Genomic DNA, 27,949 nt, shown 5'->3' on the forward strand with positions numbered 1-27,949 from the left:
AGTATATTAAATTTAATCAGAGATTACACAGAATACACCATAAAACAACAGTTTACTAGAATAATTATAATCTACGACACATGAAAACAGTTAGAAAATGGATTAACATCATACTCTGACAGTAGGCTTCTTGGAAATATAGGTATAGAATCAGACAAATTTACGTGTCCTTTGATGCAATCTTCACTTATCACCAAATCAACCTGAGCCAATAGTTTTGTATGGATTGTTTTGTATGGATTTAAGCAGTAGACACATTGATTAGGTAAACTAAATCTCCTCCAGTGAAAGTTAACTTCATAAAGCCATAATAACTATATTTTGATACTTTGGTGAGCATTTTAGATGCAAAAGCACATTCCTCCTAACAGTTGGAAATACAGCTTAGAAATACTTTGTGGGACAGTCCCACGGTTGTCTAAAATAAGAGTGCTTGGCTTGTCAAGTACAATTTTCTTAATTCAGTGACAAATGTGTATTTACACATCAGAGACTAGAATTACAGAGATTAATTCTGGTGGAATTTTTAGAGAAATCTCATCCAACCGTATTTATGAAAACAGGAATCTGATAGGTTATATTTCTTTGTTACATAGGGTATACTGACTGGCCTAAGCATGGTCATTCTCCATTTTGCTTTTCAATCACGTAGTTACAAAAACTGTACATTACAAACAGTATAGAAACAAGCTGAAAAGAATGAGCTACACATCCTGATAATCATCTATATGCAGTTAAATTTACAGATATAAAAGAAAATAGAGCCTACTCCGTTATAGCGCACATTACTTTTCAGATACAATGTATCGCTAGCAAATGGCTGTGACCACCAACTCTAGTTGTCCCCAGCACAGAGGATAAGAGCAAGATCTGTTCGGTACAGCTTCCCTCCATCCGACAAAGCCATTATGCTCTTCTTGTATGTTGGAATATTGTTGATATCCAGTTCCTGTATAGAACATAAAGGGCATTGTAATCCAGTTAAATATAGAAGTTAATTAACCACTGTCAAGTGATAAAATAGATGAAAACTGCTTGTTCCATCAATCCATTAACAAAAGAGCTAGATTATGTCCTTAAACAAATGTGAATAATCACAAGATTGTTTTAAAAATCTATTCGTCCCAGATACACTAATTTAAGCCAGAACTGAATCAAGTTAAGAATTGAAATCTATTTCTGTTCCTCTATAAATTTTTAAAGTAGATTTCCAAAATGCGTGTGCAGTCGCTTCTGGATGAATCCATAAAGTCTGCTTAAGAAATAAATGGAACGGTAACTGAGTTACCTGTTTATTCTTCTCACACAGATCCTTCAGTAAAGCATCCAGCTCATTTTCATCTATGTATCCATTGCCATCCTGAGGGGGGAGAAGTAAAACAGTATACGACAGACTCTGTATACAATAGGGTAGTGGGGAATGGGGCAAAACGGACATAACTGCCCAGAAAAATCTCCCTTAAAAAATCTCAGTTGTATAGTTGGCAGATGTTATAACTTGCTTTGCAGCCCCTCAAAGTTTTTAGCTGTTCCAAAGCTGGAAACTGGGCAAGATAGGAGTTGCCTCTCATTTAATACATTTGTAAAATGCCTTGAATATTTCACATTACATTTAAATACCTCGGATACTTTACATTTATGTAATACTTCGATTATTTTATGTTACATTAATATCATCTCCTGTTGAAGTAAGTAAATAGTTATAAATATATTCATACACGTGAAGACACCGAGGCCTGGTGATGCTGTACAGACCAATGTTACACTAGGCAGTGGAGGAGTTGAACTAGATAAGCCAAGCATATGTCCTGGTGCCATCACAAACAAGCTTTTCTCACACACACAAGGTTACCATAGGAGGAAGGACTGTGCAAAAGGACATTTTCATCTAGCTTTATCCTCATTCAGCTCTGCAAAGTGGGCATTGTTATTATCTCTTATTTACAAATGAAGAAGTTGAGGCTCAGAAGAGTTTGGCATTTTGTTCAAAGCTTTACAGCAGATAAATCATAGTGTTGCATTTGGATCAAAGTTTCTATAATGCTTTTCCTATCAGTTGTGTAGTTTTGATAGCCCATTTCCCTTCAGATTCTTCTTATAGATAAGAACACAATTTTAAGTCATCCAAATAAAAAGAGAAGTTAAATTGTCCCTGTTTTCAGAAAGTATGTTTTTTTACATATAGAAAACCTTAAAGACTCCACAAAACTGTCAGAATTCTATAAAGTTGCAGGATACAAATTAAAAAATAGGTTATAATAATCAATTATCCAAAAGCAAATTACAAAATCATGCTTACAATAGTACCCAAAAGAATAAAATAGGAACAAACTGAGGTGAAAAGCTATACACTGAAAATGACAAAACATTGAAAAAAGAAGTTAATGAAGGCACAAGCAAATATAAAGACATTTGTGTTTATAAATCAAAAGGTTTAATGCTACATTTAATGGTTTAATGTAAATGTCTACATTACTCTACAGATTCAATGCCATCCTTTCATAATACCAATGGCATTTTTTTTTTTACAGAAATAGAAAAACAATACTAAAATTCATATGAAAGCACAAAAGGCTCCAACTAGCCAAAACCATCTTGAGAAAGCAAAACAAAGCTGGAAGGCAATAGACATCCTGATTTCAGAATATTTTAAAGCTACATTAATTAAAACAGTATGGTACTAGTATAAAATTAGACACAAACACTAACGGAACAGAATAGAGAACACAGAAATCAGTGCACATGTTTATTGTCAACTGATCTTCAACAAAAGTGCTGAAAAACACAAAATGAAGCAAGAATAGTTCTTCAACAAGTGGTGTTGGGTAAACTGGATAACTACATGCAAAATAATGAAATTGGAAGAGGTAAAGGATGAAGCTGGAACATATTCTTCTTAGTAAAGTATCTCGAGAATGGAAGAAAAAGTATCCGATGTACTCAGCCCTACTATGAAACTAATTTATGGCTTTCTTATGAAAGCTATAACCCAGTTATAACCTAAGAATATGGGGAAGGGGGGAGAGGGAGGGGGGAGGATGGGCGGAGGGAGGATAATTGGTGGGATTATACCTACGGTGCATCTTACAAGGGTACATGTGAAACTTAATAAATGTAGAATATAAATGTCTTAACACAATAACTAAGAAAATGCCAGGAAGGCTATGTTAACCAGTGTGATGAAAATGTGTCAAATGGTCTATAAAACCAGTGTATGGTGCCCCATGATCGCATTATGTACACAGCTATGATTGAATAATAAAATAAAATTTAAAAAAATAATGAAATTGGAGCCTCATCTTACACTATATAAGAAAAATCAACTCAAAATGCACTAGGGACTTAAACATTAAGACTTGAAACTATAAAACTCCTACAAGTAAACATAGGTGAAAGGTATGACATTGGTCTTGCCAAGATTTCATAGATATGAAAAGAAAAGGCAACAAAAGCAAAACTGAACAAGTGAGAATACGTCAAGCTAAAAAGCTTTGGCACATCAAAGGAAACAATCAGCAAAGTGAGACAGCAACATACAGCATGGAAGAAAATATCTACAACCAATATCACATAGGGGCTAAATTCCAAAATATGTAAAGAACCCCTACAACTCAATAGCAAAGAACTAATAATCCAATTAAAAGGAGCTAATGACTTGAACAGACATTTCTCCAAGGAAAACATACAGAATAGTCAACAGGTACATGAACAAATGCTTAACAAAGCTTATCATCAGAGAAACAAACCACACAAGATATATCATCGCACACCTGTTAGAATCCTATTTTCAAAAAGATGTATTGGTTAGGGTGTGGAGAAATTGGTGCCTTGTACACTGTTCGTGGGACCACAAAATGGTGCAGTTCCTTGAAAAAACAGTATAGGGATTCCTCAAAAAATGAAAAAGAGAACTACCAATGATACAGCAATCTCACTCTGGATATTTATCCAAAGATTTAAAATTAAAATCTTGATGAGCTATTAGCATTAGCATTTTAATATTCATCACAACATAATTCACAATAGCCAAGACGCAGAAACAATGTAAACATTCATCAATAGATGAATGGATATAGAGATTGTGCTATATACATAAAATGAAATATTCCACTGCCCAAACAAAGAAAGAAATCTTGCCATATGTGACAACATGGATAAAACTTGAGGACATTATGCCAAGTGAGACAAGCCAGTCACAGACGAATACTGCACGATTCTACCTATATATATAAAATAGTCAAATGCATAGGAACAAAGTAGAATGATCATTGGGAAGGAGGAAATGGGGAGTCACTAACCAATGGGCATGAAGTCTCAATTATATAAAATGAATAAGTTCTAAAGATCTGCTGTACTTCGTTTTCTCTATAGTTACAGTACTGTGTTTCAAGCCTAATTTGTTAAGAGGGCAGATCTCATTTTTAAGTGTTCTTACCACAATAAAAAGGAAAGATAAAAAAGAATGAACTTGTACCTGATCATACAGCTCAAAAGCTTTATTGAATTCTTTCCCACACATTTTGATTCCCTAAAGGTAAAGAGAGCAAATGGTAAAATGCTATAAAATAGTTTGATATGTTTCCCTTCTAACTTTTCAAGGGAAATATTATTTAGGTAGTATAAGTTAAATACTTAAATACCTGAAATTTAAGAAGAAAATTCTCCTGCACTGGTAGTAACCTTTTTGAGAGAAAAAAACATCATATTTATAGATTAAAGTCTTTGAAAAGGACCAGCTTATTACACAACATTTTCATGGTTCCTAAACTCACCTGGCCATCTCAGTTAATTCCAGCTTCCCATCATTATTTGAATCAAATAGTTTCAGCTGAAAGACAGAATGTCATTATTCTAGCCATTTGAGGAATGATTTATGGCACAAGGAAGAAGCTGTTTATCACATACTTATATACACAGTAACGTTTTATAACTAACTTTTTTTAGCTTTTAATTCAAATTTTCAGCTCTATAATTTATATCAATTGCTAAAGTGTATCAGAATACTATAGAGTAATAGCTGTCTCAGCTATGCTTCTAGACTACTGTCATTTATTTTTACTGCAACTATGTTCATATGTATATGAAGATGTGGGATGGTGTCTGGCAGTATTTGGCTTTTCCAGAATCTCTTCAAGCAATGATATGAAAATAAACAATTTCTGTCACCTTTTGAGAGCATAGAATAGCATAAACAAAAGTAGAAAACAAATAAAATGAATAGATTCTTAGAGATTAGAATTTTTAAGTAATTTTGAAGTGTTTTAGCAGGCCCAGGCCAGGTTTGAATCAGCCAGCCCCAGTGTATGCAGCTGGTGCCCTAACCACTTGAGCACAGGCATCGAGCCATTAGCGTTTTATTTTCCATGAAGTACTAGATCCTCAATGAAGCACCCTAATTCGCCATTGCACTTATCTAGATGTACGTCACATACCCAGACACTTCCACATCCTATGCATATTGGGGAAACATTCATGCTTTTAGAAAGTAGCAACTATTGCCCTAACAGTTTATATAGAAGTAGCATATATGAACTATTTTAAATATGAAAACTATATATACTAAATGTGTGAGAAAGTAGCATTTTTTTTTTTTTTTTGAAGAAAGGACTATGGCCAAGGTTACAATGAATATAGATTAAGAGGAGGAAAGGAAAGCCATTCTGTGGTTTGAGACATTCTAAGAAGGGGCCAGATTTTTTCAGGGTCCTATACTGATATGACATTTTTAATCCATTGACCATAAATTCTAATATTGTTACATTGTCTACAAAGACACTGGACAGATTGCACAGTTTAGTGCCCATGGGGAATTATTTCCCTACATATATATTTAAATTTTAATTAGTTCTTGATTAATTTGCTTCCTGGATTTGAACTGGTTTATGACATTTAATCAGATATGTCAGGCCAATCCAACAGGGGAAAACTCCCATCTGAGTGGTTTTTGAAAGGCTGCTTTAAATTTCTACCTGGAGTTTTTTCCTTAAATAGGTATCCCTTAAGATTGGAACAAAATAGAAAGTTGAAAAATGTAGGTTATCGTCCATTTCCCAAAAGTCATTCAGAGCTGAGATCTGCTCATTGTGACACAGAGAAAAATCTTCCCATCCATTTGCTGGTACTGTTGTAAATGCAAATGTGATAAGGAATTAAAGGTGACTATGAAAACCTTTTTGCTTATTTCAAAACTAAATATTAGATCCACTTTATACTAAATAATACTGTTTAGTGAATAAGGCAATAGTAAAGTTCCAGTGTTTGTTTTTACACAAATAAATGTGGGCAGAGAGGCTGAGAGTAAACATCAGTTGAATCAAACATAATCAAACCTTTATAAGATTATTTCTCAGGATAATTAAAAAGTGTAACTCCATAAAACTGATATAACATAGTAGTTTAAAAATATATAGCTATGTTGGGTGGCAACTGTGGCTCAAGGAGTAGGGTGCCTGCCCCATATACTGGATGTGGTGGGTTCAAACTCAGCCCTGGCCAAAACTGCAGAAAAAAAAAAAATACATAGCCATGCTTTATTTAAATCCATGATATAAGAATTCACAATACTGTCACTACACTTAAATCGTGTAAATATATGTATCTTCTAGTAGTTGTAATTGTGTAATGAGTCAAAATGAGCAAAGGATGAAAACTAACCCAGATGAAAACTAACTTTATGGACATTGGTTTATTTTATCTAGAGCCTCACTAATTTATTTTTTCATTTTTCCTAAAACATTAGTTGTCTATGTGTAAAGCATTTTTCATGGTTCTGTTATCAATATTCTATAATAAATCTTGGGTATACTATTTACTGAAGCATGAGACTCAAGATAGGTTTAGATTTTCTCATCCATAGCATGAATATGGTAGCCTCAAATAAAAATCAGAAGAAAGAAGAAGATTCATTTTAAGTCAATTAATAAAGCAGCTGGAAATCTGCTCTTCTTAAACTCTAACAGTCTTTGATTTCCTAAACTGTGATAAAAATGGATTAATAACCTCCATAGTAAGTGATTTTTTAGTGATACTAGCAGTTCCCAGGCTACTAGGATAGGTTCTGTAGGTTTCTTCTTAAGTTGAATTTATATGTAAGTTGGAACAGAACAGGTACATTTACCTATTACCTGTAATAGCTTCCATTCTATGTGTGAGTCATACATCAGTCAGATGTTTGTAACTTGGGACTGCATAAACTACAGATATATATATATTTTATATAGGAAACTATATATATACATAGTTTATACAGGAAACTATATATATATAGTTTATAGAGGAAACTAATTTATATATAGTTTTATATATAAAATAACAAATATGTATAAATTTTATAATTTAGTGACATACTGGCTTTGTAAATAAAACCTCATTTTTGTCAGATAAAAATTGTACAGCACACAAGAAGGGAAATGTTCAGCTGACCCGTGAAGCCAATGTCTACAGTACTCTGCTCCACAAGATGCAAGCATCTTTAAGTATTTTAATTTTCAAGTGAAATGATACCTATGTGCGTGTGATGCCCACACCACAGTTTGTTTATTTCATCATATGTAGCCTTGAGAATTAGCAGGAACATTATAGTGTTTCATGAGCTCTTGGCTACAGTCTTTTCAAGATTGGTCTTACCATTAGGTCTGTATACTCGGCTAATTTTGTGTCATCAACAACCTTGTTTGCTTTTTCTAGCAGGTCTTTTAGAAAGTTCTGTTGAAACAAAAAAGACTCATATAAATTCAATTGACAATGTACAGTCTGATTCCATTTTAGCATACATTAACACAGCACACCAGCACACCGGGGATGCAAAGGAAGTCTCTTTTGGAAGGTAGGAGCAAGTGAGGGGAGGAACTTAGAAGACAGACACAGCCATGTAATACTCCTGGCATTCCAGCAATGGAACTAACTTTGACAGGTAACTTGTCATCATCTGCGCTCTGCTTTTACAATTTCCATTAAAGGAGTGCTCTGCGTAAAAATTTAAATGAAAAATTTTAAAAGCAGCCTGTCCAAAGGATGTATGTCTACTTCCTGACATCTTCTGGGACTTTCCTGCAAAAAACATAAGAGCCTTTCTCCATATGTGGAGAGTGGTGAAGTCAAAGCAGCCAACATGTGTACCATGTATGAAAAATTATCCGTAAACCAGATAGAGATCTACCTTTAATTTCAAATGCATTTTTTACCCTTAAAGGCTGTATCAATGTATCGGTTTATAGCAGTGTGCATCTCAGTTCTACAGAGGGCCAGTTAGTTCTTGGTTTGATGCAGTCCGAGGTTAAAATGCTTCAACTGACTAAAGCAGTTGGCCACAGATGACATCATCAAATCCTTGATGGATGTATGAATCACATTGAAATAGAGATCAATGTGAGAAGGATCAAAAAAGCTGATTATTAACTTGACAGTTGGAGGTTAGGAGTAAGTTTAATTTTTTTTTTCTAAGAGACATAAATCAAATAAAAGCTTTACAAAGGCTTTCCATATAAATGACAGTGTAAGTACTTAAGCATATAATAGTCTTTCATTTTGTCTAGTGCTATTCATTTGCAACTCCTTTATTTTCTTAGAAAAGGAAAAACTGAGCAGATACCATGCCCTGATATTATTGAAGGATTTGCCTCCTTTGGTTCAGCAGTAGTTTATCTCCCTCCCAAATGTACCAGTTCTTCCAGGCTGATTTGACTTCACTCCTTTCACGGAAGGAGATATTTTTCTTGGTTTGATAAATTCTTTTTATTCACTTCAAACATTGTACTGTAAGTGAAGCATGGAAAATTCAAAGTTATTAGTTGGGGGGAATTTTATTTTTGAGTCTTATGAAGCTTTTGTCAGAGATTAATTGGGTTAAAAAGCCTCATCAGAGATTAAAATGGTGGTCACAAAAATAGCCTGGGAGAAACCTTGGGAAACTGAGATTCAAAGTCGTGTCTGAGAGCAAGAGATGTTTTACTCTATTATAGATCTTAAAATTAGCTTTCTTGAAAGATCCATTAAAAAAGAATGCCAACTTATCTTCAAAATTCCCCAAGGAAGAGGACTTCTATTTAGAATCTCTTTCTGAGAACAAAATTTAGAACAAAGAAGGAAACTTTCAGAATATTCTGAGGTCAGTATCAGAAATAAGTTAAGGTTTTCATTATGAACTTGGAATGATTTTTAAAAGAGTATTTTTGGTCTAAATTGAATAAAAACACAATAGCTTAGCTATCACTTTGTGGGTTGCTGAACTGCAAGTTTGTGAAAGACATACTTTTGGTGACTTATACTTAAAAAGTTTATATTTTCAAGAGGCTGCTGTTAAACACGTTTCAGCAATTTTGCCTTGCTACAAATGTTGCAGTTCCAGCTCTAACGTTATATGCTACTCAAACTGCGTTTAACTATTACTTGGAAACTGATATTCTTATTTCCTCCATGTAGCAGCAGAAGAGATAGCTGTCAATGAATTAAGCCTCCAAAGCATGTGGTGCTTGCAGCTGGAAAAAATTATTAGAATTATCAGATAGTCTAGGTGCAAATCTAGATTATTTTCCTAGGAAGCTGTATGATCTTGAAAAATTATCTAATTTCTTTGGACTTCAGTCTTTCTGTTTGTATATAGGGAATGATAATAAATTTGCACATTTTCTGTAAAATACATTCCAAGCAGCTAGTACTTTGCCAGCAACATAAGAGGTTCTCAGTAAGCATTAACTCCCTTCTCTTGTAGTCACTCTGTATTCTGAAGATAGAGAAAACGGTCTGTCAGACTGAGACATCTTAGGGATGATTTGAGGAAATGAGATGAAGGATACTGTCGGATTTCTGAAAAGCTAGTAAATTGAGTACATGATAATATAATTTATTATGCCTTAAGTGTCACAAAATCTTTCATATGCAACATAATTACTTGAGCTTCACAATAAATCTGAAGGGAAAGTATTAGTACCCATATTTTAAAGATGAAAAAAATCAGAATGATGTAGTGATTTTCTCTGAGGTAAAATCTGATTTCAGATTTTTTTACCCTTTTCTTTCCAACTTCCTCGGAGAGATAGGAATTAAAAAATTCATTTCAAAATTGTAGTTCTTCCAAAAGTTTAATTGTGTAAGAATTTTATTGTTGTTATTGTTGAGAGGCAGTAGGTTGTACAGAATGTCTAAAGGCCTTGGAGGCAGACAACTCTGGATTTAAACTTTGCAGCTCTGTGCCTTATTTCCGTGTGGCTTTTAGTACATCATCTAACTTATCTCAACCATTTTCCTCAGTGGGGTAATACATCTCATAAAACTCGTGCAAAGATTAAGTACGATAATGTGTGTAGTTAGCATATAAGAAGTATGCAATAATTTTGTCCTTGTTTTTCTCGTAAGGGAACTCTGTTTATATAGATGTTCAGTCTACAAAATATAATTTCAAATTTCAATAAAATGAGTGGCTTATTTGGCTTATATAAGTTCTGTCTTATGTAATAATTTGTGTACACCACAGAAAATACCAGTTTCTTGCATTGCTGAGCAGAATTTCAAGAAGTACTTGAGTCTCTTTTTTGATCTGGTACTTCATTAACGATGTGGAAGAGTGGGCGAGAATGTGCCACTGCTCAACATTAGTTTCTTTTGTGGGAGGTTTTTTGAAAAAGCTGAGAATCCCTTAGCAGCTTATGTGAAAAGAAAAAAAAACTACAAAACTTAGCACAAGTTTTTATTTGCTTACCTTAAGTTCCTCAGTTTCTATGAAGCCACTATGATCAGTATCGTATTTTCTCCATGTCTGTAGGCAATTTTGGATAAGGAAAACCAAACACATTTTAAAAAGCCAATAATAACGCTACTTTCAGCAGCTTTCTTAAAGCGACAGCTTTCTTATACCTTCATGAATTCCTCACAGGACTTCAGCTGCTGGCATCGAAAGAGCAGCAGGAAATTCTCTTCTGTGGGTAATACATGAGCCAACTGGAAAAGATTTAGAGAGGGAAATGTTGTTGTAAGGAGCAAAAAAACAAGTTTCTGCCATCACCTTCTGCTTAGTTTTCCTTCAGCCCGTTCCCTCCCAGTAGTTTTAGTGTCTAGAAAAGTAGGAGAGGAAAACCATTAGCAGCTTTCCCTTTCTGGTGCTTTTTTCCTACAAAGTGCCACCGACTTTCCAATGTTCGGTGCTCTGCATGTGCGAGGTTAGGACTAATATGGGCACTTCTCCTGGGCGTGCTCACACATTCACCCTGGCAGCTTGGACACATCACGTGCTCTGTGCCACAGATCAGGTCTCGCTCCTCTCCGGGTGTGCGGAGCTGCACATGTGGAGGCCACAGATTTCATGTGAAATGAAAGAAACTGTGAGAAACATGAATGCATGGGAAAGGATGGAAGGAAAAAAGATGCATTCCCAAGATCAAGGAGAAAGTCTGTGATAAGACCAGGGGAGATAAACTGAAGTTGATTGTAAGGGGGTGGAGAGAGGTGGAAAATAAATGCACCACGAACAGTGGGAATTGAACAGTAATAGGAGACGTCAGTTCTCAGATTGTTGATTTCTGCTAAAAGGACATCCACTGCTTGAATTCAAGGCTTGGGTTTATTTTTTGATATCCACTGCACAGCTCTATGACATTTCCCCTCACATCTCATTTCATAACTTCAATACTCCTCTTTTTTTTTTTTTTTTTAAGATAACAGGGCTCCAGATCTCATTTTATGACTAATATAATCTATCTATTGCCGGCAGAGGAGGCAGTTGGATTGATGACCCCACTGTAGACATGAGTTCTATTTCTGGCTCAGCTGCTAATTAGCTGTGGTCCCCAGCAACCCCTCAGCCATTTCTGGACTTTGGTTCCCTCATCACTAAAATAAGGAGCTGAATTAGAAACCAATATCTTTTATTTATTTATTTTTTTTTTTGAGACAGAGTCTCACTGGTAGACTGCTGTGGCATCAGCATAACTCACAGCAGCCTCAAAACTCATGGGTTCAAGTGATCCTCCTACCTCAGCCTCTGGCATAGCTGAGACTACAGGCCTGCCACATGCCCAGCTAATTTTTTTCTTTTTAGTAGAGTCAAGGTCTTGCTTCATATTGAGGCTGGTCTGGAACTCCTGAGCTCAGGCGATCCTCTGAGTCAGCCTCCCAGTGTGCTAGGAGCTATTGTACTGGCCCCACAACATCTTTTAAATGTACTGGGTTCAAATTGCTTTCTGCTGGAATCCCTGCGCTGTCATCAATAAAGAATGAACCCACACACTCTATACTTAATCAAATTTCCTGAAGTCAAATTCCCTGCAGCTCAAGCATGGACCCTCAATTCTAGATTTTAGTCTAAGAACCTGTAGTCTAGATTACCCTGAAGGTCAGTTTAAGTTCTAAAACTTCTGTGAAGTTATAGGACAGACCATCATATCTATTTTGTTCTTAAGTTTCATTAAAAATTAAAAGTTTAACATAAAATGTATCAGTCTATCATACATGCAAGCAATCTCATTATCCTTTTGCTTTATAACCTTTGACTTATTTTTAGACCTTTGAAATAATATCTCAAATTAAAAAATTTTCTCAAACTAAAAACTCAGTTGTTAGGCACTATATTGGAGATAAGACTAGTGATGGGACCAAACATTTTTTCAGGATGTTTAGTGTGACCCACTCAGAAAACATTTTCTTATTTATTTTGAAACAAAAGTCATTAGTGTGGGTAAGTGAAAGCATATCTAAAAGGTGAAAATTGGGGCTTAGGATTTGCCAGTAATTTTTAAAATGTAATCAGCTTTTGGTTTATAAGCATATTTACATCATTACAGTGTGGGTGTGTGTTATCCATTATTCAGGTTTATTATTAAACTCAAGGTACACTTCTGTGATCTGTGTATTCTTTGAATTCCTTTAAATTCTCTAATTATAAAATTCCATTCCTCAGAAATAATATGATTTAATTTAATTCAAAGCCCACATTTTTCAGTTGAAGATACTAAGACCCAAAGAGGTTGAATAAATTGATCTGGTGATCAACATTAATTTAGGTGAAAATAACTTTAATTTGATGATTATTAGTAAATTAAATCAGTGATATGCTTATTAAAGACAGTGATAGCATAAATTGCTTGCTTCTTTACTATTGGACTACAAATTATGCGTTTGGTGGGTGATTATTTTTTACATGTAACAATGAGATATTCTAAATATGAAAGGCTGTTCCCACTAATTGAAAAAAGAATGCCATCTTCCTTATAAAGACCCCTTTCTTCCTCATCTGTGAGTGGGCTGCTAGTGAGAAGTAGCTATAAATGATTTTCATTATTAAAGGAGCCAGATTTTCATTATTAAAGGAGCTAAGTTAGTCCCAGAGACTAAGTCTCCGCTCAAAGCTAAGGGGAAAGAAGAGGAGAAGTAAAGAGCTGCCGTCAGTAGGTGGGCCATGGAGAAGGTCTCTGTCTGTAATAATATTTTCTTAAAGAGGTTCAAAGAAGGTGGGGAGGGAAGAAAAGAATAACCCAGAAAGGGAGAGGGAACAAAGACAATGAAATGTTATGTTTCAAAGAGGGAGAAGATGTGTCAGAGGGAGACATTTTAAGAAATAGATTGACCAATGGAATTGAATGGTAAGTATTTACATTTTGGAAAATTCTGTGTGATATGAGATGTCGGCCACATCATATCATGGTTGGGCATTAACATAAGCATTCATTTGGGAAACAAAAAGTAGCCAATACAAACTTTTCCTGTATTCGTTGGCATGCAACTTTCAAATACTACTTAAGTTTTCTGTGGACCTTTTTCTAGACAATTCATTTCAAGAAAACAATATTTCTTTCTTGCATCCCCTGAATGTCCAGCATGGTGTCCACCATGTTATGCGTCTGAAATGCATGTTTGTGGATTGGCTGATAATTTTACTTCATTAACATAATTTATAGTGAGTATTTTTTTTACTATCTCTTTATAATTTTCTATTTGCTTGAGTGTTTATAACTAATCTATGTTGTTTTGAGCAAAAAATATAACTTAAAAAAGTGGTACTTCTCAAAGTCTACCGAATTCATAAAAACAGAAAAAAACACAAGAATGAGCTGGTGAGCAATGATTAAATGTAAAATCAGGGGAAGTTTAACCATTTTTATTTCATAAATTAAAGTTCATGTAATTCACAGAAAATTCATAGATGTAGAATGTCCAACAGAAAAATGGAAAAATTGTTCTTCATATCTAAGGTAAAGATTTCTTGCCCATACTGTTTTGTTCTTGTACTTACTGTAATTGTTAAATAATATGAATCTACGCGCAACATATTCAATCTGTTCTAACTTTATTGAACTGTAGGTGTTACATTCAATACAGTATTCCCCCTATTTTACAAATGTTATAAATGAGTCTTAAACATGTAAAAGATTTTTATAAGACAAACTAACCATTAGAAAAAGCAATGAATATATGTGGATAGGATGTGGCTACAGTGAACATAAAGGACTCTGTCTTAAGGTGCATTTCACAATGTGGTGGTTGTGCGTTGCCTGTGTGTTTGTCTGCCAAAGCATATGAATCAATATTTAAATTTCAGAGTTAGGCAAAGTAATTCTCCAGCTGGAGCTTCTCGACCATGTTTACAATGCTAAAGGTCTTTTGTAGAAGTTGCTAAGTAGGGTTGGAGAGGGGACAGAGAGGGTCTTTGCTGGAGGGAGAAGCAACCATGTGCCTCAAGTCATTTTTAGAGCCTCAACCCAAGAATTTATTCTCACATTTATCAAGTCACTGCCATCTGCTTCTTGTTCCAAAATCATTGGTGATTCTTTAGTCTTTGGGCTGCCTGTCCGCTCTTTTATGAACTCTCAAAACGTTTTTATGAAGGAGAGGATGAAGAGTGCCAAAAAGAGGGTGGAGAGCAGATAGTGTGGCCACAGCAGAATCCCTGGGAGCTTTGCTTATGGATTTGGTTGCTTGTCACCAAGAGCAGGAGTGGCTACTTGCCTGCCTCGCCCAGTAAGTTTTGTTCTCCTTGAGGATAGAGTCTGTCTGTATCTTAATTACTATTTCTTTGTCCAGCAATTGCAAAAATTTCAGTAAATATATCATTGAAACAATGAAGGAAGACAATGGACTATTCTTCTAAAGTCAGCATAGAGTCACAAAGAAGTGGAAGATCATTCAAATAACATATTCCTGAGCCATGATAGAGAGTGGACATTGGGTTCTGCTCTCTAGGGATCCCTTCAAGCGCTGGGAATGCTACTGCATTCTCAGCTGTCAGACCCTATCTGAGAGATCACTGGGGCTGAGGATTGCATTCTCCCAGAAGGCTGGATCCCATGCCTGATTTCACACAGGGATATGAAGGCCCAGCCCAATCATTCAAAACTTGGGACGTCTGTGAAGGGTTGTCCCAGCTATGGAGCTCACTAACCAGTCAGCTCAAGTCTCTGTTGAGACTGTATCACAGCCCAGTTCTATTCTCTTCACTTTCCTTCCACTGGTATTGATCTCACAAGCACTTCCTAATAGACCTTCTCATTGCTAATCCTCCACTGAAATCTGCTTCTTGGGGAACTCAACCCGTCATGAGGGTCTTTCCATCTCTCTTCTACTCCTAGCATAATATAGAGCCCTTGCCATCTGTTTTGGAGTAGGTTGAAATCTATTGCCATGGCTCATTTGGCTACTAAATACCAGGCAATGTACTAGTTACAGGAAATTCATAGTCATCACTTGTGAGAACCTGACCGGGAGGCAGATAATTTCAAACATATTTTTTCCCTGACACTTTTCCAAGCTGTAAACAGATAAACAATAAAGCTAAGTGTTAGGTGTGAGGAGAGTATATATGAAAGGCCACTCTATTGTAGGTGTTAATGATTGAGATAGATACTTAAAATTGTGCATGAGGCAGAATTTTTAACTTTAAAGATGACCACAGTGCATGTTAACATTCTTGAATATGTATTAGCCAAATATTCACTTTTTTCATTTGAGAACCTGCATAACATTTTTCCTAACCAATGAGAAGTAAGCCCAGGAAATTGGGAAGGCAAACAATCTCAAAAATTTAAGAGCATTCAAATTTAATAATTTGAATTTGACATGTTATAGTATATAAGAAGTGGTATAAAAAAGGCTTGGCATTCAGAAAAATGATGTAGATTTTCCAATAAGTTAAGTTTTGTATTTAACAATAATAGCAAATACATTTATTGTTTATGGTGTGACAGTGTTGGTCTATTTGTTTGGCATATGTTATCTTATCAGGTGTTGATACTCATAACAAGCTTATGAAATTCAAACATTGTCATTCCTGTTCACAGCCAAGGAAACCGAGGCTCAAAGAAGGTAAATGGTTTGTTCTCACATAGCTTGCCATAGCTTGTGGTCTCAGCCAGATTTGAAGGCAGGCAGTCTGATTATCTAGGTTTTGAGACTCTGTCCCTTACCTTCATTACCCTTTATAAAAGTCTTTAATAAGAAAAAGTTGTCCTAATAAATTATTTAAAATGTCCATCTAGAGTGAATTTTTAAATCAGATTTCATTGTCAGTCATTTCTCCAAATTCTGAGGTGGAATAGTAGTCTGCCGTGAAAAATTATATTCCCCCTGGCTAAACTCACATGCTCAAATCCCTCTGTGGAAGAAAAGGGGGAAAGGCTTGGAAAGCGCTTTCTTCTCTGGGAGGGTTGTTACAGTTTGGGGATGAAAATCGCTTTTAGATCTGTTTTTCAGTGGATGCACTGACCTGAACAGATAGAAACAATAAGGCTGGAGAGGATGGCTGGTTCCCACACATTGCCCAGGGGATCATGTACGAAATGAATACATTAGACATACGGCTCATGGAAATAGCTATACTTCATGCGTGCCGGAGGAAAGTTCCATTACCTGCTAAATTATTCACTCCTCCTTTTATTTATTTTAGTCAGCCTGCTTTGTGATAGAAGATATTAGCCTGAATACATTTTCCACATTTTTTGACTGTCACACTATTTGTTCAATCATCTCAGAATCTTGATGTTCCTGTTTTGAGTTCATATTAACAATCTCTTTATTACTAAACTGCAGTTGTGTGAATTTTAAAATATATTTAAAGACATGAAATCAGAAAGTTAAGGAGAAAGCAAATTTTCACATTATCCTCCTTTTACATGTTTCTATGTAGCGAATATGTGTTGTTGCAAAGTGTCAGTCAACTTCATCAGGTCCAAACATTGAAAATTAATCACTATGTTTTCTAAGTTTTTGAATAATGTTTCAGACACAAACCAATTAGACCTGTTCTATCAGGGAAGCAGACTACTGCATGAATATAATTTGCTTTACTTTGATTAGTTTTGATGAGTCCATGAGTACAACTTTTAAGTGAACATAATATTTTAGGCAAATCCAACCTCTTTACCCTCTGCACACCAACATTAAGGTGTACTTGACTTTAGTAGGTAAATTATTAAACATTTTGAAAAGCATGAGGGTTTGCATTCCTTCATAGATAGCTGGGGTTTGTGTATCTGTGTCCCATATTATGTATTATATTTTTAAGCAAGTGATATCATACATCAAGTTGGAAAAACAAAGGATAAACTTTATTTCGTACAACTTGCTCATAACACTAGAGGGCAATGATAAATTCGACCATTTCTTATTCTCTATTTCCCCATTTTCTACATGTAATATAGAACTTTCAATTTTTATTTTCCAATGATTTTCAGAACCTGTCTTTCTTCCATGCTTACTTAACCACCATAGACTGAATAAACATGCTTATCAACTACTGAAGTAATCCTCCCTGTTCACCTATGCTCAAATTCTCTCTCAACTAATCCCCTGTCCCACCTCCCTTGCTTGTGTTAATATATGTTGGCTGACAACTCAGGTCAAGGAAAAGGGTCCTGGAATTAAAGTCATATCTAGGTCTATATATAGGTTTTTTCAGTCCTTAATAGTGGGATGTTTGGCACATCAGACACATCATTCAATCTTTCTGTACTTCAGTCTCTTCATCCTTAAAGTGAGGAATTTTGGCTAGTTCTTCCCAAAGGTCCCATATAGCAAAAAGTTCTATATCTTGGAACACTAAAACCTTCTAATCTATTTTTATATGTCTCACTTTTCTCTCTTTAAACTCTTTCTGCTTCAGTTGATCTGAAAATACTGCTCAAATCATGTTTCAAGTGCTTTGGCCCAATAATTTCTTTATACCCAAGTACTTTGGGCGTCCCTATTTAAACTGGCCAAACGTAGAACCTTGCCATAAATTGCCAAATTAACCAGCAGAAGCTTGAACATCTTTCCTTTTAATGTGGAAAATGTGAAGATTATTTATTATTAAAAAAAGCAGGCAGAATAGTTTAGGGGAACATGGCTGGGTTCCAGCTGTTCTATCATTTATTTCTTTTGCTTTGACCTTAGGTAAAATTTACTGAAGCTTCAGGTTCTCCAACCATAAAATAGATTCTCATTTTATATTTAGACTAACTTAACTTTGCTATTATGAGGATCAAAAGAGAAAATATTTGAAAATACTTCATAAATTATATAATGCTAAACAAACTTAAATTATTTTTCTTCTTTCTATAAAAGTTCCTCAGTTCTTCATTTCAGCCTTATTACCTTCTTCACTCTCTTCTGTTACCTGTATTTCTTATCTTTCCTTACACAGAAAATTGTGCTTTTTTTCTTGTTTATTTGTTTTGTTTTGCTTTTTCCTGTGATAATTTCTTATCTCAAAATTCTGGGGAAATTTCTTTCATCAAATTTCCAAGACAATGCATCTGCTAAGTGACCTCTAACTTCTCATTCAAATTAGACCTTAAATAATAAGCCATAAATGATTAAACTACATCATATATAGCAAAACCTGAATTCAAAACATGATAATCCACTTTCTCCTTTGAAAAGTGTAAAATCAGAATCAAATGTGAAGCAGATCAATGCTGTTTACTGCATAATCTAATATCACTGAAGTAATGGAATGGGATAAACAGCTGAGCCCATTAGAGTCCTTCCAAGTAAGTTTACTGTGACAGTCTTTCCTTTATTAGGATGATAAAGTATGCCAAGCTCTGACATACCCAATCTACAATTTCACTTATGTCAGATTTTCAAACTAGTTTTGAATAATTAAATTTACTTCATCTCATTCATGTTCATTTAAAAGTTATTTATTTTCTTATCCTTGATGATTTCATGTCTTGATTAGTTGGCCTCTATGTCAGTGTGTAAGTACCACTACTATTGCCTATTTATATAGTAATGAGTTACATAGAGGTAAAGGGGAAAGTGTACACTCTAGGGAAAACTTTTAATTATGAAGATTGAAGATAATAATAGTATGTCCTCCCTTTATTGGTAGTAGCTGTTTAAAAATAAGTGCCAATTTTAGATTGGCATCACAAGTGTCCTATAAGATCCATTATTTGAAAATCAGGTTAGTATCCTGAATCAAAGATAAGTTACGACTAAATGCTTTTGAGAGCCAGAGTACTTCACAATCTAAAACACTAAGATTATATGAAGAACATAATTATGCTTGTGACTTGTTATATTTTAAAATGTGACTTTGTTAATTTATTTATTTTTATTTTTTATTTTTTTTGCAGTTTTTGGCCAGAGCTGGGTTTGAACCTGTCACCTCTGGCATATGGGGCCGGAGCCCTACTCCTTTGAGCTACAGCCGCCACCCAATGACTTTGTTAAATTTTCTGGACAAAGTCTTCCACTCAATTTCTCTAATAGGTGGCAGAGATTAAAAAAGAAAAGCAGCAGCTGAGACACTAGAGTCTGAAAACATAGAAGTAAGGAAGAAGGAGCACTTTTACAAATCTGAGAATCTGAGAAAATTTTACTTCTTTGATTCACGGACAAAAATAAGTTATCCTTAATGGGAAAAGTCATTGTTAAAAGATAAGATTTGACACCCACAATTTTAACTTTCAGAGACTCAGGAGAAATATGCACCCATAACACATCATGAAATATTCATTATGGTAAAATCTAAGTGTTTTACTAAGGCTAATTGTCAATCTAAAATAGAATTTCAGAAACCAGGATGTAGCTTTTTGCTATGAAATATTACAACTGCAAGTATTTCATAAGAACTACAAATATTCTCATTTTATATCTTAAAAGAAGAGTCTATGCTGTTAAATGATAAGAAATTCTGGTGAATCATGTACGTGGAAGCTTTTTTGAAGTAAGCTGGGTAATGTACTGTGATGGATACTCATCTGGAAGCCAGGGACTTGTTCCTCTAACTGCACCTGGGCCACCCAACAGCTGCATGACCAGAGGCAAACCGTTTCATTTCTCCAGGGTCTCAATTTTGCAATGTATTACACTGAGGCTCTGGATTAGGCAAACTCCTAGGTCTTTTTCATTCTACACTCTTTTTTTTTTTTTTATCTTGTATGTCTGAACAGAAGATAATATATTACTAAGGTAAAATAAGACTCTCCGTACGGCTCTTGCCATATCATGTTTGACTTGGACACAGATTCAAAAAAAAATTCAATTAATTTTATTAAAATTAATGAGAAAAATGCGTTAAGTTCCTTACCTCTACAATTCCTATTTTTCCATCATCTCTTTGCCCATATTGATCCACAAAAGTTTTCATCTCAGGTGATAACTCCTAAAATTATATAAAAGCAGATAAGAAGTTCATTAAAAAGTATCCATTTATGCTTGTGATGATAACTTACTGCAAAGAAAACCCAAAATGTATCCATTTAGAATTATGCATACTGATTAACTATTCTCATGAAAATTATTTATTAGTATTTATTAGTTCCAAATGTAATAATGATTATCACTTCTTAATCAATTGCTATAATTTATCTTCTATTATTAGTTTTGAGAATATGCTACCCCTTGAAAAATATATTTTGAATCATTCAATTAATAACCTTTAGTCAATTTAAACATAACAATCATTGTTAATATACTTTGAAAATTGCTTGCTTCAGTAAATATTGTTTTATATTGCTACACTGTTTTGTCCCATACATTTCTTTTATTCTAACACAATGTTGTTTCTCCATGGAAAGTAGTTATGTGTTTTCAGTTTGAACAAACAAAAGAATGTGAATGTCAAAGGGTAACTCACTTTATAAGCAAATAATGTTTCCAGTATGAAAGGGGCATTTATTAATTGAACAAATTTTAAAATTAAATAGATTAGAGAGCTATGAACTATAAACTAGTGATCTTAACACAGAGCTAGTATTTAGGAAGTTTAATTTTTACCCTTGGGTATCCAACATAGCCCATTTTTAATTGCCCTGTTGAATTAACTGAAGCCTGCTTAAAATAGGTCAGCCCTTTCTAATGTCCTATTCTCTGTCCTTGGGAAAGCAAATTAAGGTCTCAATATTTATCGAAATATGAATGTGGTGGTATTATCTACCACACAGTTTGATCTAGGGATAGATAGGTTAATATGGTTTAAGGGCTACATTGAGGCTAAATGCCATTCCTAGTAGTATTTAAAAAATCCTTTTGGAGCCAATGTAAATATCTTTAATAGAAATAATAGTAACAAAACAATTTAATTATATTTTACTCTTTAAAAAATTTTTCTACTAGGGACACAGTTACAACAGGGACTATACCTAACAAATGCAAAATTTGTAACCTAATTTGTACTCTCAAATTAACCTGAAATAAAAAAAATAAACTTTTCTATTATGGATAAATTGCACTTTGCATTTATTAGATTTATGATTGTAAAAAAAATGAAAGTGTCTACCCTATGGCAATAGTGAGAATATCAGTTCCTGTAATTTTTACACATATCTTATTGTAAACAAACAATAAAAGAATTTATTTTAAATCTTAAAACTGTGCAATACTATTGCAATATCATAGAAGATTTGACATTTAGTTTGTGAAATTTCTGGGTGACGATTACGTCAAAATCTATTTTTTAAACAGTGCATAACTTAAATCATCATTTTCATCATCATTATCAATGAAGGGCTTATAAAAATGCAAATTTTTAGATTAAACACTATATTTAATGTAAAAGGGTAGTTTCTGAAAATACATTGGGATGTTATATTTCATTAATGTTGTCTTAACTTAGTGAAAATTTTGAACATTTACATTATTAATATGAAAAGCTAACCCACATTTCTATTAATGCAATGAAATATGTTCTCTTCTGCCCAGAAACGCAGAGAAGCTTTGGTTTAGAAGATCAATCTTTGTGTTCCAAAAAGAGAAGAAATATTTGAAAGTAGGTTTCCTGCAATGAGCTTGGTAGGATAGTGAAACATGTATCTAGCCTATGAACTTCCCAATTCAGAACTTGACTTAGATTTTAACTATCCAAAGCCTATATAAATAATCCAGAAAAAAATGGAGGAATCAAGGTATTAAGTGACTTGATAGAATCTTATACCTGTGCTCAAACTTAGTGTTTGGGGGTTGTAATCTAATACTCTGAATATAATCAAATGTTCCAAAACCGAAGCCTAGGTTAAAAAAATTAATCTCTAAACTAAAAAGTCTAACCCAAAAGTATTGTTTACAAAAAGTACAGATAGTTTTAAAATAGGAGGAGGAAAGGAAAAATCTAGAAAAATGTATAAAGCTCAAAAATACGAATTTCTAAAATGAAAATAAATTTCAATATTAAAATTCCTTCTGAAAAAAATTAAAATGTAATCATTTGGCTGCTGGAAGCATCTTCTGAGGTTTTAATTCTAAATATTATGAGAAGTAAGACTTTTCCAACCAGATATTATTAATGAAGAAGTGAATTGCTTCTTTTTTTATTAGCCAAAGATCTATATAGCTATAATTATAGTGTCACATAAAATTTATTTACACAACAGAATATAAGATAGAGGGAGGTTGGATGGTATATAACATATTTTTACGTTATTTGATTCCATTATTATAATTTTAGATTTATATAATATTGGTTCTGGATAAAACAATTCCTAGAGCACATTCTAGTTTGAAATCAATTGGCCAATCATTTTAGCATCTGATACTTCTGTAATGCATTATAATACACTTAGAGCCCTCTGAGATTCTTCTGATTACGAGATATAGATATGCATATTGCACGATTTTAGGTAGAACAATAGATTATTCTATTATTAAACTTCATACATATCAGTCAATACTAGAGGGAATAGTATATCCTTGTTATATGATATATACAGATGCTAGGTACATCATCAGTAATGTAAAATCTCTTTCTATCCATAGTCAAAAAGGCCAAAGACCATTAACAACTGACTAGTTCAACACTGCCTTCTGAAAGACATCTTACATAAACCTCGATAGAGTAGTAAAAATTTGAATTCATTTTCCTTTATACAACCATCTCATCTATGTTTAGAATCTGGGAATATATTATTTTTAGGCTAACAATATCTTTTCTCACAAAATTAATTTATGCTCAAAGGAATTCATTTATAATTAATAAAAATTGTCACTTATTTAAATAACAAATGGCTTAAATCACAAACAGGTCATTTTCAAAACACTGTTAATTGCTTCCCATTTGAGCATCTCTCTCTCTCTCTTTTCTTCTTTTTTACAGTGATGAAATTCTTAAAATTGCTCTACTTTTCACTTTTCTAACTTTTGGGTTTCTCTTTTCAGCAAAGTGAAGACCTTTCCTTGCTAAATTCTTGCTCACTATTATGTTGCAAGTAGGCCAACTTTCACCCTGTGAGGAGAGTCAAGACAGGGTATTTTCTCATCTCCGTTAAGTACATTAACATCGCAACAATAATAACCGGCCACAGCTTGAGAGATCCACAGTCTGCAGATCTGTTTCCTGACCACCAAGGGGCAGAAATGTATTTCTACCCCCTTACTTCTCAAGCAGTAAAAGAGAAGTTAGAAATTATCTAACCGAACTCAGTGGTAAATGTGGTGATCCATCAAAGAATCTCATGCACCTACACTTTCGTTTTTGGAGCTATGTTTTGAATAGAATATATGTTTTGGAAGCTCCAATTTCAGACTGTAAGGTTTTTCCTATTAGAAAAATCCATCTCTCTCTCTCTCTCTCCCTCTCTGTCTCTCCTCTCCCCCTCTCTCCCTCTCTTTCTCTCCCTCCCACTCCCTCTCTCTCTCCATCTTTCCCTCCCTCTCTCTCTCCTTTCTTTCTCTCCCCGTTCTCTTTGCCTCTTCCTCCCTCCTCCTCCTCCCTCTTCTCCTTTCTCCCTATGCAACTTTGAAAGGTGTTCTTTCTTGCCTCTCTCAGCCAATAAACGTTTGCAATCTCCAGAAAGCACTTGACCTAGCTGGATTTTTATGAAAACACAAGAATATTTGTATTTTAGGATTGAAGGTCTTTTTCCTCCTTCACAAACTTGAACCTACCAATCCCGCTTTCTTTCGCGCCTGCAGGAGCTCCTGGATCAAGTTCTGCAGCTCCTTTCCTTCCAGGTAACCGCTTCCTGCAAAGACAAAGAGGTATCCAAGCGTCAGATCGCTCCTTCCGCGCGTCTTCCCTGTTCCCTTTCCAGGACAGCTTTCTGGGCGGCCTGAGAGGCTCAGTCTTGCCTGGACATTGATTAACCAGCAAGGGGTACAGACACCGCAGCGCTCCCCTCCTGGACTGACAAACTTTAGATCCACTGAGGACAAAAGAGGATGGCGGGGGCGCTGAGCGCAGCCATAGAAACTTTGGGGGGAAGGATCCCCCAGATCCTGCTCTCTTTCTCTCCTACCATTACCGTTCCTGGAAAGAGAAAAAGTTTAAGGTTTGGGGGTTACATGGAAGCGATGTGAACTTTCAGGTTGAAGGTTCAGCAGCCGGTCGGGGAGACAAGATTAGGTAGAGAAGAAAAGAAGTGAAGAATAGAAAACAGAATAGTGGGACCCGGAGGCTCCGGGGGGGCCGAAGACTGGGAAGGGAATGGACAGGGGTCCCGGAACAGTTAAAAACCATAGAGGATAATCACCGTCAGCGTCGAAATGAAGCCAGATCTCGAAAAACTGTGAGGCTGTGATCAGAGATGACTGCAGGTGGGATTCTGCCATTGTACAGGGGGGTGCGTGTCCGCGTGTGTGAATGTGCGTGTGCTTGTGCGTGTGTGTCTGTGCGAGAGTGGGGTGAGCGAATCTTCCGCGTGGGCGCCAGGGAGAGCTGCGCAGGAGCCTGGGGGCGGGAGCGGCCGGGCGCTGTCCTCGGTGCTGCTCGGCTTAGGCGTCTACCGAGTTCTCTCTCCAACCGCGCACCCAGTTCGCAGTATTTATCCCAACGGCACCGAGCCGGGCCACGCCTCCTCCTGCCTCCCATTCCTCACTCTCCGCCTCTTGTTCTCACCAACCTTCTTCCCCTCCCTCCCAGTTTTCTCCCTTCCCACCAGGAGAGCTAGCTGGAGCTGGAGTTTGGGCGAGTAGGAAGCAGCAGGTGGTGGAGGACACTTTGCTGGGGGATTGGATGCTGAAAACAGAGGCTCATTCTCCCCCACATTCTCCTAGTCCAGGAAGAATCTTATTCCCCATAATATAGTCACGAATATAATAAAAATATGCTGAAACTGTGGACCTGGAGACGTCTGGATTTTCAGATGGACGGAGAAAGCCGATGAGGGTTAGAATCACAAAAATGATGATTACGTTTGTGTGTATATTTCTTCCAAGACTTTCAGTATTTGAACAAAACCAGCTGTAATATTGGAAAGTATTAGATTAATTTAATTCATGTATACAATGAATTAATTGGTATCAATGATTATTCTTTCTTGTGCTTGTGAAGACTATCATATGAATGTTTCCTAAAATGGTTTGTATGAACTAACCTTGCCAACATGAGAAAAAAGGAGTATGGTTGTTTTTCTTTTTCCAATTTTAAGCAGAATTATAATTGGAAAGTGATAGAATTAAATTACAACAACTTAAAATATTAGAAAAGGAAGTGATCTTAGAGACATCATAGTTTACTGCCTTTGAATTTAGAAAGAATGAGTAAACTAAAGCAAACAAAAAGGAAGAATCTGGCCCAAGTGCATGTGCAGGTGAGTTGGTGACTCAGTTACAGCCTGTGCAGTTACCTTAGAACAAGTACCCCTCCTCCATTCTATGTCATGCAATCCTTGCTAGAGAATTTATCAGAAATAGGAAGTCACCATGTCAAAGTTAGAAAAACACCTACTTGACTTATTTTATGCTTCATGATCTATTTTAATATAGTAAATGATATAATGGGATTATTATTTACATAAATACTTCTAAAGTATTGGTTTTGAGTCTTTAGACCCAGGAGGTTCATTGAAACTGTATCTCAAGTGTCTGATTGCAATGGTTCAAAGTAGATGAAGAAACAAGAAAAATCCAACATAAACCTAACGTGGATTAAAGTGAATTCACCAAGCTCTAGATTTTTAACCTTGTGTGATTAAGTATAAGAACCCTCAAATTTATGTTTTCGAGACTCTGGTTCTGTTCAGTAGTGGATTTGTGGAACTTTTTATGAATATCTGTTTAAAGATCCATCAATTTAAAGTTGACCTATTTCAATAATCTTCTCAATGGTGGTCTCACTTCCATAGTACTTTGTAGTTCATAAATTATTTTCTCTTGAATTGCCTTGTCTGATTCTCACAGTTAGCCTCTGAAGTTGGTATGCAGAGCAATGCTATTATTCTTATTTCACTCAAGAGGTAAACTAGACTTTGAGAGGTTAATAACATTATGTTCTTTGACTAAATTGGGGTTCACTAGATGTCAAGTTATTTGTACTTTAATTCATCCAATGAACATTAATTAGAACTTATTATGTCAAGCCCTCAGCAAGATGCTAAAAAACAATGAAATAAAAGATACATCTGCCTTCCTAAAGCTTAGATTTATAGGGATATAGTAACAAAGTACGTATTGATAACACGGAAATATAAACAAGATGCTCTGTCCATAAACCTCTTAATTTCTCTGCATATGTGGAAGTTGAAGTTATCTAAGTTAACTTCTCATAGAGAAAACTTTACTCCATGTAGATACTGTTGATTATAAAGACAAACGATCTTGGTAATGAAAGACCAATAGTTTGTGCAAGTTCACCCTAACTCCTGGAAAACTAATTCTTAATAAGGTCCAGTTAATCATTATGTTAGTGGCTAGAATCTTTGTATGAGAAATAGGGTATGTAGAGGACCAATGCTAGAAAATAAACTTGGAAGAGAGGATGCAGTGACTGTGGAATGATTTGGAGAAGCACTCTGATCCTTGCTAGTCCTGACAGAGCTAACAATGTCTAAACTTTGAATATGGTTCTGACACAAAGAAAAATGCCAAGAAAAATTATGAAGTAATATGGACTGAACAAAGTGATAAAAAGAGCAATAACATTTCTATTATTTTTTTATGATTACAACTACTTTCTTTTTGAAAAAAATACTACATGCCACAGTGTAAATTCCTAAATATTTCCACCACGACTTATTTGGTTTTTAGAATTTCATTTTAAATTCTAAAAGTATTATAAGACAATTTTAAAAAGTTAAAAATATTTATACAAAAACGCAATTTCTTTCTTGTTTCACTTTCCCAAAGCTATGCCAACTTCCGAATTTCCCTAGAGGAGTATTGAAGTGTTATGACTTGATGGGTGAGGGTGGAAAGACTTCCTTGGAGCAGTATGCAAATAGCACACATGATGTTTTTCCTTCTTTTCATGTTTATGTGGAGTGTTTTTTTTTTTTTATTAAATCATAGCTGTGTACATTGATATGATCATGGGGCATCATTCACTAGCTTTACAGACCGTTTACCAAGTTTCACATATACCCTTGTAAGATGCACCGCTGGTGTAATCCCACCAATCCCCTTCCCTTTACCCACCTCCTCCCTCCCTCCCCTCCCTTTCCCCCTTCCCCCTATTCTTAGGTTGTAACTGGGTTATAGCTTTCATGTGCAAACCCTAAATTAGTTTCATAGTAGGTCTGAGTACATCGGGTACTTTTTCTTCCATTCTTGAGATACTTTACTAAGAAGAATATGTTCCAGCTCCATCCATGTAAACATGAAAGAGGTA

At 35.1% G+C, this 27,949-nt stretch overlaps 1 protein-coding gene across 1 annotated transcript; it reads right to left on the bottom strand.

The window, feature by feature from the left end:
- On the bottom strand, positions 1-25,148 carry CALB1 (calbindin 1). The gene is made up of 11 exons (XM_053558539.1): positions 24,876-25,148; positions 24,292-24,368; positions 20,501-20,575; positions 10,852-10,935; positions 10,697-10,753; positions 7,627-7,704; positions 4,773-4,828; positions 4,641-4,680; positions 4,475-4,528; positions 1,289-1,360; positions 1-949 (listed from the first exon to the last, which is right to left on the bottom strand). Exons 1-11 carry the CDS (start codon positions 24,952-24,954, stop codon positions 836-838), a joined length of 786 nt encoding a protein of 261 aa, XP_053414514.1. The 5' UTR covers positions 24,955-25,148; the 3' UTR covers positions 1-835.
- Between the last annotated feature and the right edge of the window lie 2,801 nt (positions 25,149-27,949).

The sequence above is a fragment of the Nycticebus coucang genome, chromosome 13, assembly GCF_027406575.1.
Source record: "Nycticebus coucang isolate mNycCou1 chromosome 13, mNycCou1.pri, whole genome shotgun sequence".
NCBI classification, from domain to species: Eukaryota; Metazoa; Chordata; class Mammalia; order Primates; family Lorisidae; genus Nycticebus; species Nycticebus coucang.